This window comes from Corythoichthys intestinalis, chromosome 22 (genome assembly GCF_030265065.1).
Source record: "Corythoichthys intestinalis isolate RoL2023-P3 chromosome 22, ASM3026506v1, whole genome shotgun sequence".
Lineage (NCBI taxonomy): Eukaryota > Metazoa > Chordata > Actinopteri > Syngnathiformes > Syngnathidae > Corythoichthys > Corythoichthys intestinalis.
The window spans coordinates 11,728,161-11,741,856 of record NC_080416.1 but is presented as its reverse complement, the minus strand read 5'-3'; the positions used below and the strand labels follow the sequence as shown (position 1 = coordinate 11,741,856).

At 38.0% G+C, this 13,696-nt stretch overlaps 1 protein-coding gene across 1 annotated transcript; it reads right to left on the bottom strand.

Moving 5' to 3' along the window:
• Positions 1 to 2,278: 2,278 nt before the first annotated feature.
• On the bottom strand, positions 2,279 to 13,621 carry tra2a (transformer 2 alpha homolog). The gene is made up of 9 exons (XM_057827212.1): positions 13,465 to 13,621; positions 12,551 to 12,780; positions 9,045 to 9,117; positions 5,153 to 5,197; positions 4,415 to 4,603; positions 4,176 to 4,291; positions 2,818 to 3,051; positions 2,687 to 2,748; positions 2,279 to 2,564 (listed from the first exon to the last, which is right to left on the bottom strand). Exons 1-9 carry the CDS (start codon positions 13,498 to 13,500, stop codon positions 2,557 to 2,559), a joined length of 993 nt encoding a protein of 330 aa, XP_057683195.1. The 5' UTR covers positions 13,501 to 13,621; the 3' UTR covers positions 2,279 to 2,556.
• Positions 13,622 to 13,696: the final 75 nt, after the last annotated feature.

The window sequence follows — 13,696 nt, the reverse complement described above, 5'->3', positions numbered from 1 at the left end:
TACGTAAAAAGTGGGACGGAGGTTTCCTGTTTTGTGTGTCTTTCGTATTGCTTTTGGGTCAAAACTCAAGTGTTTGAACTGTTATCGTACGGAAACTTGTATTTTTTTCTTGTTTAGGACAAGAGGAATAATTAAGTTTTGTTTTTTGTTTTTTTTTGTTTTTTTTAAGAGATATTGCTGCCTTTATTTTTTGTCCTGTAGAACAACACAAGACTCGTAAAGCTCAACGTTACGTGAACTTCATCAATTCAAGTGTATTTGTTAATATTTCTAAAGGTCGTATCTGATTTGACTTGAAGATTAGGAGCCCTAAACGTGTTTTTAAATAAATAAACATCTGTTGATTGTATTATGTTTGAAGCTGTTTTGTTAGACAATTTATCAAATAAACTACACTTCCCCAGTTTATACAGTTGTTTAAAAGTGATTATTTCCATACATTTCTTGCAATATTTGCAGAAACCTGTTACTATTTTTGATTGAACTGATATTTGGACGTGATTTGGGCATCCTTGTAAACTTCTGTTGTTTTCAGCATTAAAAAAGTTTAAGAGTCACATTGTAATAATCTGTTAAGAAAATGTTTTTTGTTAGGAACTACTTTCCTCGTGATCATGTTTAACCCAGCTTTTACAGAAACGTGGGTTGTTGCACCTCAAATTTTCACACTTGTACTTTTGTTTACAGTAATGAAAAAATGCAGGGTTTATTTAATATGGACTGGGAAATGTGAGGAATTTAGTATTCTCTTTTAATTTGTGCACATTTTTAGCTAAATATTTTGTTGGAGATTCATATTTGATGTATTGGAGTCATCATGTTGTAATACTGTTTTATAAATGCCATATTATCATAATGTTTCATAAAGCTGATTTTGAAAGACCTGCTGTTTTCGGAACCTTTTTTTAAGTTCAAAACTTCTAATTGTATAAATCAACTATCATATCACATGGCAATAGAGATTTCAAAACAGAAATCTCTAGATTTGGTTTACAGCAAAGAAATCATTGTGACATGTTGAAGATCATAAAATAGGGGTCTTTTGTACCTGAATATTATGACAGATAAGATAGCTAGTTAACTGGTTAACTAATTTACAGTAAACATAGTCCACAGAGGTAATGCAGTTTAACTTACAGTCCAAATGTATTCAAAACAGAAAATTAACTATAGCATCAACACGTCAAAACTTCACGTGAAGATTCAACTACACTTTCAACGTTTTGATGTATTCAGCCTTCTAGAACTAGGCTAATGTACATAAATTGTCATACTCGGCTATACAGTACACTTCTTTAACATGTAACCTATTATCAATCCTGATTACCATTGATCTGCCTATCAGCCGATGACCCTTGAAGACAACCTGCTTCACGACTGACCATAAAATCATGGGCATTATCTGCATTCAGGGTTGTTGATGGCCGTATGATTCAGTCAGGGAATTCCAAGAACTTTAAAAAACTCTTATTATTTCATTTAAGACATTATTTAAGTAAGGAGTTAACAGAAGTAGAAACTTCTAGACAGAGAAGATCTTGCACCAATCTTTGTGATCAAACGACTCATACTTTGACCCTTGAACTTTAGAACTTTCCATGCTATCAAAGTGAAGCGATGCATAACTGTGAGGGGCCCCGTGACATGTCAGCAGCTATTACAACCCAATTTGAATAAGCTGCTCCATTATTACATACCGCATTCATGGGTTAAAATCTCTCCTCCTCACTTGGTTAATGTCGCTTGACTTTCGAAATTTTGATTGAAGGTTCATTTGATGGGTTCATGTGTACTTGATACAATGTTGGAAATGTTTGTCCATGTTCATATGTTGCAGTTATCAAATCTAGTTCACATGAAACCGTTGTAATGATCATGTGAGGTGTTCCATAAATACAGTTGAACACTTAGCTTTCTGTTTAGAATTCTGACTTGACTTCATAAAGTGAGATTCAACCAATAAAGTTATAACAAGAGCCTTTTTCAGTTTGTTTTATTGACTTGAATGAAGTTGTGTAGAAACTTTTTCAGAAGTCATCATGTACTTCAAGTCCGACCCCAACATTAACCCTAACGTGTGTGAACACCAGCACCATCCTGGCGTCCCCCCTGTTGTGAACCCCCCGCCCCACCTCATCCACACATCTCAACTCCCATCCATAGAACTTCAACCAAACTTCGATTGTAATGCATATTAGAGCCAAAAGGATGGGAAACTTTAGAAAGTTCATCTTTGTATTTCAATATACACACACAGAGACACATGAAAAAAATGGTTAAAAAACAGTGTGAGATCTTTAATTCTCAAATGTAGGCCTTACAAAGTAGCCAAATTTTCAGAAGACTCACTCAGTCGCCACCGACAACATTTGAGGTCATTGTAACAAAAAAAAAAAAAAAAAAAGTGAATGGCAACTAGAAAAAAGATACATTACAAAGAGTTCTTCGCTCACACTGTGAAAGTGGAAATGATTTACAATTGAGAACTCTATCTGCATGTAAAACACAACTGCGGGCTGTGAATTAAGACATGCTAGTTCGTTCAGCCGCTGCACCTCAGCGCCCTGCGAAAAGAAAACACATCAAAGCGAATCAGTGGTATTACTGAACAGATGTGATTGGAATACCTATACGAACCGGATTGACTATATATAAAAACGCATTCACGTATATTTTTTTTGCTTACTTGGGCTGAAGCGTAAGAGAGGTCTGATTCGACCATAGTCCGGCGAAGGGGAGTGTCTGCGACTGCATCACGACATGAAGAGTTGAAAAACCTAGTAGAGTGATATTTACGCGGCGTAAATGACGAATTACCTGGCCCAGCGATCGTAATCGTCATATCGGTCATATCGGTCGTAGCGTCTATCGTAGCCCCTGTCGAAGCCACGGTCGTAGTACCGATCGTGGTATCGGTCGTAGCCGCGGTCGTGGTATCGGTCGTAGCCGCGGTCGTGGTATCGGTCGTAGCCGCGGTCGTGGCCTCGGTCGTAGCCTCTGTTGTGGTATGAAGCCCGTGCTCTCCAGTACCCTCTCACGTCTTCTTCTTCTCTGTTGGAAAAAGAATTGAAGTAGCAACAATTGTTCATTGAGTGAAGAGATAAACAATCTGACAGAACACTTTTCCCTGTATAGATTAAATCTGGAACAAATATGGCGGTGAGATTAATCGTGAGAGCAAATTTTAAAATGGATTGGATGTCCACTGCCATCAATGGCAGATTAAGGCAAAACAAAATACAGTGGTACCTCGACACACGATCTTCTCGACATTCGACGTAAAATTTGACTCGCCATTTGTTTCTACATCCGATGAAATGCTCAAAATTTGACGACATAAAATCGTGGCGGACGGACGCACGGCGGATTTTCTTGTGAGAGAAATCAACGCAGGTTCCAAGAATCTTAGTGCAGGTTGTGAAACAAGGAAAAAGGTGACGCTTACCATTGAAATGCAGTTGGAAATCATAGAAAAATATGGTCCTGGGGTGCGCAACCGCGAACTGGCTCAACAATACAGCCGTAGAATGTTTAAGATCTCCACAGTTCTTCTCTGACCTCCATTTGCTAGTTTTTATAAGTTAAGGTGACAATTATTATTATTGTAATCGCCAGCTTCTTCAAGTTCGTATCATTTATTTCAGAACTCAACATGCGTACTGTCCGCAGAAGTTGACGGTGTTCCCAACAAAACATTTAAAATCTCAACCGCTCCTCCCTCCCTCTCTGTCACGTCAGAGACACGGTGCGTTCAGGTACAGTACGCTAAACACGAACGTCACATTAGAACCCGATTCGTTACATGTTTACAGGAATCCTTACTATTTTCGGTTTTTATAAATAATTTATTTGTTTTGCTATGTGTAATTGCCATTTGTAATTGTATCAGCAGTATTTATTAAGGATTTAGTGTAGGTTTTTGGGCTGTGGAACGAATTAATGGAATTATGTTTTCTTCAGGGAAAATCCTGCTCGACATACGACTATTTCAACTTACAAGCAAGGTCCTGGAACAAATTAACTTCTTAAGTAGAGGTGCCACTGTATTGGGGTTAAGACTAAACTTGAATCTCGGAGAATAGGGAAAAACTGGCTATTTGAATTTGGAAATACTCATCAATGTCAGCTCTCCCACTTCAAATGAAGTGAAACTGAAACATCAGTGTTGCTCTTACATGGGTTGTTTTCCCTTGTAGACTCCAGGTGTGGGGGAGTGAGCCCGCTTAGTGATGGAGTAATCGAGTCTAATTGGCATCCCGTCTAACTCCATACCATTGGCTTGCTCCATTGCCTGAGAAACAAACGAGGAAAGTTAATGATCAGCATCAACTGGGTGCTCGTGATAAGACTGACATCTAGTGGTGGGCTCTAGTAATCACAACCAAATAAAAATAGGATACCAATTTCAAATTACCCTCTTGGAATCCTCGATTTTCACAAAGTTAACAAAAGCGTAGCCCCGCGAGCGACCAGAGCGTTGGTGGAGGACCAGGGTGACACCGGTTAGAGGACCGTAATAGGAAAAGAAGGCTCTCAGGTCTTGCTCTGTGGTCTCCAAGCTGAGGCCAAATACACCTAAACATTTGCTGGGATTTGGGTTTGCCTAGAAGGATCGAAAGAAAATGGTGATGACATTTTAATGACAGTTTCACAAGAAATGTCAATTTATAATCTTGCCACCTATTGCTGGAAAATAGTCATCCAATTGAAGGCTGACAAAAATATTTTTTTTACTTGTTGATTCTGGGGGACAAAGAAAATACTATGTAATTCTGAACAAGTAGTTTCTTCTGCTTTGTTTAGTTAACATATCGGCCACCATTGACTGTGATGGACGTCCAATCCATTTGAACTAGGAGGTTTGACAGTGAATGATCTTGTTACAGTTTCATTTTCTGTAGTTGTACTCCATTCATCTCAATGACTATATCAATATATTAATGAATTTGAACTTATTTTTAAACATACAAAGCCTCTAACAGATTTCCTCGAGTAAAACCAACACAATTACACTAAAAAGATGAACTCTGGCTGCCATTGACAGCAAAGGACCTCCAAGCTATTTTAATTGCGGCAGGCTAGCAAGGAAATCACAATCATTTTAAAAATATTACAATTCATTCACTCAAAACATGCCTGAAGGTTCACATACCCGTTTAGCAACAGGAAGATGGCTTGGTTCTTTTGTCTCTTCACCCTGTAATCATAGAGAAAACGTGTCAAAATGATTTGCCATAGCCATAAGCATGTATGGCGGAAAACATAGACAAGGCTGAGAAAAAAAAAAAAAAAAAAAACAGTTTCTGCTCTTGCACCCCTCTTTAAAATAAACTGCTGTATTTGATAGAACAATATGTGTATATGCTGCCATCAATCAATCAAGCAGTTTCATGGCCACCGAACTATGAGACCCCAGTTTACAGATACCGCACAACCACTTTTATTTCAACCCAGACATAAAAAGAATTATATTTATTATTTGAAATGTCTATCAATTTTAGCTTAGAAACATTAATTGATGTCTAATATTTAGTAAAACATTAGGTAAGTTTTTGTTTGAGTTAATGTTTTTTTATGCCTTCATAATTTAGTTCGTAGGTATACAGTGCTGCTCAAAAGTTTGTGAACCCCCTCAACATTTTGGAATTTTCTATTATTTCAACCTGATTTCCTAATCAATCAATTCAGTAGTTTTTTTTTGTTTTTTTTTAACAGTTGTGTTGTCGAGACTAAATTAAAAAGAGTTTTCATCAACTGATGTAGGTGCAAAATTGAACTGTTTGGTCACAACCAAAACCGCCATGTCTGGCGAAAAGTCAACACTGCATACCACCAAAAGAACCTTCTCCCAACAGTGAAGCATGGAGGTGGGAATGTCAAGATCTGGGCTTGCTTTTCATCCTCAGGACCTGGACAACTCCACATAGTCCAGGGAATCATGAATTCTGAGGAATATTGTCAAATCCTAGAACATAACCTGACGCCATCTGTTTTGAAGTTAAAGCTTGGCAGAAGGTGGATCATGCAACATGATAATGATCCAAAGCATTCCATCAATACAACCAAGGAATGGCTGAAAAAGAAGAAGATTCGTGTTCTGGACTGGCCCAGTCAAAGTCCTGACCTAAATCCCATTGAAATGCTGTGGCGGGACCTGAAGCGAGCAGTTCATGCCAGACGCCCATCAAACCTCTCTCAACTGACTGCGTTCTGCAAGGAAGAATGGGCAAAAATCCCCCAAAGTAGATGTGAGAGGCTGATTAGTCACTACAGAAACCGTTTGGTTGAGGTAATCTCTGCAAAAGGAGGCGCAATATCCTATTAACTGAAGGGGTTCACATACTTTTGCACACATGATATCTGAGTTTTTCTTAAATCAACCACTTTTGTTAAATAAAGAATGACAATATAACTATTTCTTTTGTTTCAGTCCATTATTTGGAATGTCAGTATTGTGGATTTGGGTATAACTTAACATTTAATAAGGTTATTTTAGTTTTTTTTACAAAAAATCTGACCATCGCTGTGGGGTTCACAAACTTTCGAGCAGCACTGTATATAGCCATTTTTTGTGGGAATACAGGTTTAAACGATTTGTTAAAAGCATTGTTTAAAAAAAAAAAAAAACAGTTTGCATTTTGCAGCATTTAAGCTAGCGGACTTTTGCAATGCCAGTTAGCCAATTATTCCCTTGCTGTACTTGGATCCTCATTTATTTTCTTTATACCGTTTGAGGCTAAGCTCAGGCATTTTTATTTTTAAATTAAAGCGAAATTCTGCATATTTTGAAGAAACACTCGGGACTTTTATTTTGTATTTGCATTTAATGCTCTTTTGAAAGTGCAATACAGTGGTACCTCTACGTACGAAGTTAATTCGTTCCAGGACCTTGTTTTTAAGTTAAAATGGTCACATGTCGAGCAGGATTTTCCCATAGGAATACATTATAATTGCATTAATTCGTTCCACAGCCCATAAACCTACACTAAATCCTTAATAAATACTGCTGGTACTATTACAAATGGCAATTAAACATAGCAAAACAAATAAGTTCGGAATAATATAATAATTAATAATGATTCCTGTAAATAATGCAACGAATCTGATTCTAATGTGGCGGACACTTTTTGCTGTACCCGAACGCACCGCGGGGCTGATGTCACAGTGAGATAGGTCAGTGCGGTAGAAATAATACTTTCATTTTCTTGAGAGCACAGTCAATTGCAGAGGGAAATGGGCGTTTTGTGTTGAATAAGTTCTTAAATAAATGATAAAAACGTGATGAAGCTGGTGATTTCCTTGGCGATGTTACCACAATACTAATTGTCACCTTAACTCATAAAAACTGGCGAACGGTGGTCAAAAGAGGACCGTGGAGCGGTATTGTTGAGCCAGCTCACGGATGTGCACCCCATGCTCATATTTTTCTATAATTTGCATCTTCATTTCAAAGGTAAGCGCTCTTTTTTCCTTGTTTCACCAACTGTACCAACTTTTTGGAAACCTTTGTTGATTTCTCACACAAGAAAATCCGCCATGCGTTCGTTTGCTGTGCTATGATGTCGTCATATTTCGAGCATGTCGTCGGAGGTAGAAACAAATGGCGAGTGAAATTTTACGTTGGATGTCGAAAAGATCGTGTGTCGAAGCGATCGTATGTCGAGGTACCACTGTATTAGAAAGCCTTTGTATTATATTTTCTAAAATTTATTCTGCAACCCATTATATGATCCTAACTCACTTAGCCGATTATTAGAACTAAATAGTTGATAGATTAATCGACTATGAAAATAATCGATAGCTGCAGTGCTAGTTGAAAAAATATTACACTGTAAGTAGTTACTCATAATGTTACTCATTACTTAGGTATCATTTTCACCGAACACTGTTTTATTTGTACCTGAGTCAATTTTTTTGACGACTAAGCCTGTCGCAATATGCAATAACTCCATTTATCGCACGATAAATAAAAATGAAGGCGGTAATTTTTCCGCTGCGATTTATTATCTCGCGTGCACGTGCGTGTGTGTGTGCGGTAGACATGCTGTTAAAAGTTCGGATTCCTTGTTACCAACTGCACAAAATGCATCTTCGTTCCAGGTCCGGCAAAAAATATATCCATTATATCCTATTGTTCAACGAATACCGGCCGCGTGAGTGCTCCGGATTGAATGCGGACGATCTCCGGCGTGCCGGTGTTGTTGACGTGAGGGCACTCCCGTCAGGGATGACATTTCACACGGGGAAGCTATTTTTCGGCACAACACCGGATATTTGAGTGGCAAATTAAGAGCGCTGTGCTTCAAAATCGTCTATGAAAAGTCGATTGTCATATGCTGGTGTTGTGCAGTAATGAACAGACGTGACTTCTGTGGCGTTTGCTAACTTTTTTAATGCGCGCACACACTACATATGATGAAATAGCAAACTAGATGTGCTACGTCCCATGCCATTGGCTAAGTGAGCCCAGAGTGATTATGGGACACGTAGTCCATATACTACAATGATGAATTATAAACCGCCATGACTGAATGGAAGTTAAGAAGGCCAAATCAATCCATACCATTGACTATAGATAATGCTGCAAATATTGTTAATTCAGTACGTGACACAGATGGATTCGGACCACAAATAGGATGTCTTGCTCATGTAGTAAACCTAGCTGCTAAGAGAGCTTTAGCAATCAACAGTGTGCCCCGCCTCACTTGACAAACAGTAAAGATTGTTCTCAGCACTTTTATACTAAATTTCTTCAGATCAGTAAGAAGCACATAGATATTATGCCCTAAAATGCATGTTTATATGATGGCAATTTAATTTTTGCTCGTTTGCAAAAAAAAAAAAAAAAAAAAAAAAAAAAAAAAATTCCCCCAGAACATTAAATGTATTGAATCAGCAATAATATCACAATAATTTATGAGAAATTATCGCACACTAAAATTTTTTAGCGCGACAGGCCTAGTGACGACCACTTTTACTTGGGTAATATTATTTTGAAGTAACGCTACTCTTACTTGAGTAAACTTTTTGGCCACTCTACCCACCTGTGGTTGCGTGGGTTGCGATGGAGAGCTTGAAGGATTCGTGTTTTGGGTCGAGTCATTGTTAGTCGAAGACCTAAAAAGGCAGGAAAGCAGTACATGTAATCATGGCTGTCAACAGACTTGCAGGAGCCCAGGACAAGAGACCATTACAGCCCTCCCCCCACCCTACCCCTGTCACCGGCTTGTCACAACAACATATGCAGTACTTTTATCTCTTTGCAAGCAATGACAGTGTAATTTTTAAAATTATTTAATTTGAGATGGACAGTTACATTTCACAGACCGTAATGTGATGTGACACAATATAAACAATTTCCATCTTTTGTCCCATGTAGACTACAATACCATACAACTGAGAGTGCTATGTGTAACCCACATGAGCAAAAATGCACAATAAAAAAAAATGTGTACGTAATTGTATCAAATTTTCCTAAATATATTATTTCACATTTAATTTGAATTATTTTTTTATCAAAGTAATGATAAATAATAAATAATAAAATGATTGCAAGCAATAATTCAGCCTGTTAGTTGCTCTTATGGCAGGAAGTCCCACCCTCGTATGTTTCAGCTGGTAGCATGATAGGTTGCAGAACACAATTGAGACGCAGACAGACAGAGAACTGCCTAACAGGCGAGTGAACACAAAACCTGAAAAGCTTATCTTACAGAAAAGAAAAACAGCAAGACCAACGCGTGGAGCGACAAAACGCGGCCCAACTGTGTTCAAAACACGGTGTGAGAGATCAGTCAGGTTTTTTTTCCTTCGACCTTGTTTCAACTGGTCTTGTGCCAGATTGGATATTGGACCAACTGTTCTGGATTTTGATGGCGAGCTAACCACTTGGATCTAGATTGAGATAACCTGGATACCTCCTTGCTGCATTCTCTTGGTATGGTAGGACAAAAAACAAACAAACTTGGAGCTAATACCTCACCATTCAGCATTACACTGTGCCTTACATCGACAGGACTTTGACCATTTTTTTTTTTTTTTGACTTTTGATTAATATCCCGGGAACTGTGAACTTAATATCTTTTTGTTAGGACAATTTTGACTGAACAATTGCGCATGTGTAATTTTGCATAAGGATTGGAAACAATTTCCCATGCTGAAGAAAAAAGGGTATTAGAAGTTTGATTGTGCCACTATTTTTGGTGCAATAGATTGAAAATCAGAAATTCCAGTTAGACTAAAAGGTACTTCCTAAATATTCTAACTTTGGAAGGGTGCACCCAAACCGAATATATTGACGTGATTATTGGCCAACTATAATTTGTAAATGTGTATATGTGTTAAATGTGTTTTTTTTATATGTATAAAGTTTGTGTTTTTTTCTTCACTAAAGCTGGCAATATAAAGCTCTCTTGCAGTCTGTCTCAACTTATGCACTCCACTAAGCTCGAGTAGACGAACCTAGTTGTCCACAATTATTTTATAATTTGGTACAAAAAACAAAAGCCTGTGTTACATATGCCTGCCTGCTAAGCAACAAAACAGTATAACTTCACAAAACATCTTGTGCCTGCCCCCTCAAAATCCCTGGGGTTATCAAGCCCTCAAACAGTGATGCGCCTAGATTTTTTCACAGCAAATTCATTTATAACATCAGTGAAATCCAGTTTTTGAGCAAGCACACACTCAATGGAGAGCATGGCTAGGTTGTTAAGCCTGCCCTGTGGTACAGTGGAGCGTAGGTAGTTTTTTTATTATTTTCATTTTCCTGAAGGCTCTCTTTCCTCCAGCTACAGTCACTGGCAAAGACACGAAAATGCGTAGCAGTGTGTATAGATCAACATAAACACTTTGTAGACCCATGTAAACCCAAGATACATCCAACTGCCGGACCAGAGTCTGTTCAGCCTCGCGCACCTGATCTCCCATCACCTTCTCTCTCCTCGGCTCAACGCGAGCAGCATGTCTTGTCATACCGCAGCTCAATAAGCTACAAGCAGCCGGTGACAGACTTGAATCAGGCTTTGGTCACGGTGATCGCGAATGTAAACGTTTAGTGTTAGCGGCTAGAGATGTCCCGATCGATCGGCATTCACGTCATTTTCAAAGTATCGGAATCGGCAAAAAAATATCGGTCACGCCTTTTTTAATATATATATATATATATATATATATTTTTTTTTTTTTTAAATTAAATCGTTTTCTAATTGTATTTAACGTTGCAGACATAATATGTTACACTCATCCAGAGTCTTAAGTTTCTGCTTAAGGTAGGGTTATCAAATTTATCCCGATAATGGCGGTAATTAATTTTTTAAAAAATGTATCACGTTAAAATATTTAACGCAATTAATGCATGCGTTGCACGACCCACTCACGCATTGTCGCGCTCAATCTGTAATGGCGCCGTTTTACCTATATAGAGAGCTAAAAGGCAGCGTAAAATGAGTGAAATTTGGAAGCCTTAGGACCCTGTTTTTAATTGGCTAAACCCTTACAATCCCTCTCCCTACGATTAGAAATATCGTGGGAAGCAATGTGGGGAAGCAAGGTAGTAACTGATCTTTTTCTTAACACTCCATGTTATTTCCCAACGCAGAGAAGATATATCAATTAGTAGCACTACGCACAGTCATGGTTCCACTTCCCATCATGCATTTGGGCATGGCTACAGTATCATTTACTGAAAGCTCAACAAATAAACTAGATGGCAATATTTAGTCACAATATACAAAGTCACATTTGTCCTTTAAGAATTACAAGTCTTTCTATCCGTGGTTCCCTCTCACAGAAAGACTTAATAATGTAAATGCCATCTTGAAGATTTATTGTCATAATTAACAAATACAGTACTTATGTACTGTATGTTGAATGTATATATTCGTCCGAGTTTTATTCATTTTTCCTTAATGCATTGCCAAAATGTATATGATCGGGAAAAATTATCGGGAATGATTGGAATTGTATCGGGAGCAAAAAAAGCAATCGGATCGGGAAATATCGGGATCGGCAGATACTCAAACTAAAACGATCGGGATTGGATCGGGAGCCAAAAAACATGATCGGAACAACCTTTTTAGCGGCTGTTGTTCACTTACCGACATAACCGTCCATAGCCAACTCTAGCCCTAATTCTCTGCCTTCTTGTTCCCCTTTTAAAAACTTAATTTTTTTCTCGTTTCCCTCTATGATCTTCATCTCTTTTTCTTTATGTTTTCTGCGCACCCGATTTATGACAACTCGCCATGTTTAGAGTTTATAACAATGACAGATTTTAATTTCCTGCTTCAGGGAACGTACGCAGTGTAGCCTTGAGTGCGCCGGAGCGGGGTCAAAACCATTCTCTGCTAAGACAGAGAGGGTGGGGGCGGGCTGTTGTGCAAAAAAAGGAAAACATATATATTTTAGTATTTTATATGTTAAAGTTTTTAAGTATAAATTGAGTATAACACAATATTTCCCCCCAGGACGGGCTTGCATGTAATCATTAGGTGGCAAGGGTCGAAAGCAAAGACATTTCACTAGTGAATAACCGCAAAAAATGACATACCCTAATTTTGATGGCGAGGGGGCTGTGGTTCCAGAATTTTCAAAGGCTTGAGATTCATTTGTGGACCCTGCTCCAAACTCTGGCTCGTCCTGAGTTGGATTTGCAACCTCCATTTTAGATGGGGAGCAGGAATCCTGTTGCCAGGAACTTTCGTCTTCCAATTTAGATGGGGAGTTTGACGTCTGCAGCCAGGGATTTGCGTCCTCAAATTGAGATGGGGAGTATGACACCTGTTTCCAGAGAGGTTAAACAGATTATAATATTCAAACACTTGTATTTACATGCGAATATAATGCCATTTTCCCATCTTCTTGAAATTTTTAACATAATCCAGATACACTCACCAGGCACTTCATTGGCAACATATAAAAAAATTTAACTTCATGCTAACGCTAATATACAATTAATAAAAAAAATTATGGGATGATAAAGAGAGGGGACCTCTTGATGACATAACTGAGACATATTCACTCAAAAACCCAAAATAACAAGACTTTGTAGGTCAAACCGCCTCAAAATTATATTGAGTTCATTACTACATCTGAATTGATAAAATACATTAAAAAAAATAATAATAATAATAATAATAATAATATCATTATACGGGGACACTAAGCTTCAATAGCCAGAAAATGCTGCTGGCAATAGTAGATAAGACACAATATAGGATAACACTCTGTGGTGATTGAAGCTAACATTATTTACCAAGTTGAATAGCGCCCGCTAAAACATTTTAGCAGATAATTTTAATCAGTTACCGAAACGCAATCTCACAAATAGTTTTAAAGCAAGAATATATTTGGCCCAAAACCAGCAAAATGTCATCGCTAGGTAAAATAATTAGAGGAATCCTTAGAACGTGCGTGTTATCCTATCGGTACGTTAATTGTTTACAGTTAAATATCACAACTTACTCCTGTTCCTTGAGCCCTCTCGCCAATCTTACTCATTTTTTGAACATCTATCTTAACATAAGTGGGTTAAAACAACACAAACTATATGCGTTTTGATGTTAAAGATTTTCGTTTGAGAGGTCCAAGACGAGAAAATGGCGCACGTGGGCGGAGCCATCAAGCACAACAGCCTTACGTCACTTCCGTTTCCCTTCCTTATAAAACCAAGTTTTTATCAACATTCATTCATTAT

Excerpts from the sequence above, each read along its gene's own strand:
- tra2a (XM_057827212.1), bottom strand. The coding sequence starts at position 13,500 with ATGAGTAAGATTGGCGAGAGGGCTCAAGGAACAGGA. Across the intron at positions 5,198-9,044 it reads CGCAACCCACGCAACCACAG|GGTGAAGAGACAAAAGAACC; the intron begins GTGGGTAGAGTG and ends CTATGATTACAG. Across the intron at positions 4,604-5,152 it reads ATCTTCCTGTTGCTAAACGG|GCAAACCCAAATCCCAGCAA; the intron begins GTATGTGAACCT and ends CGATCCTTCTAG.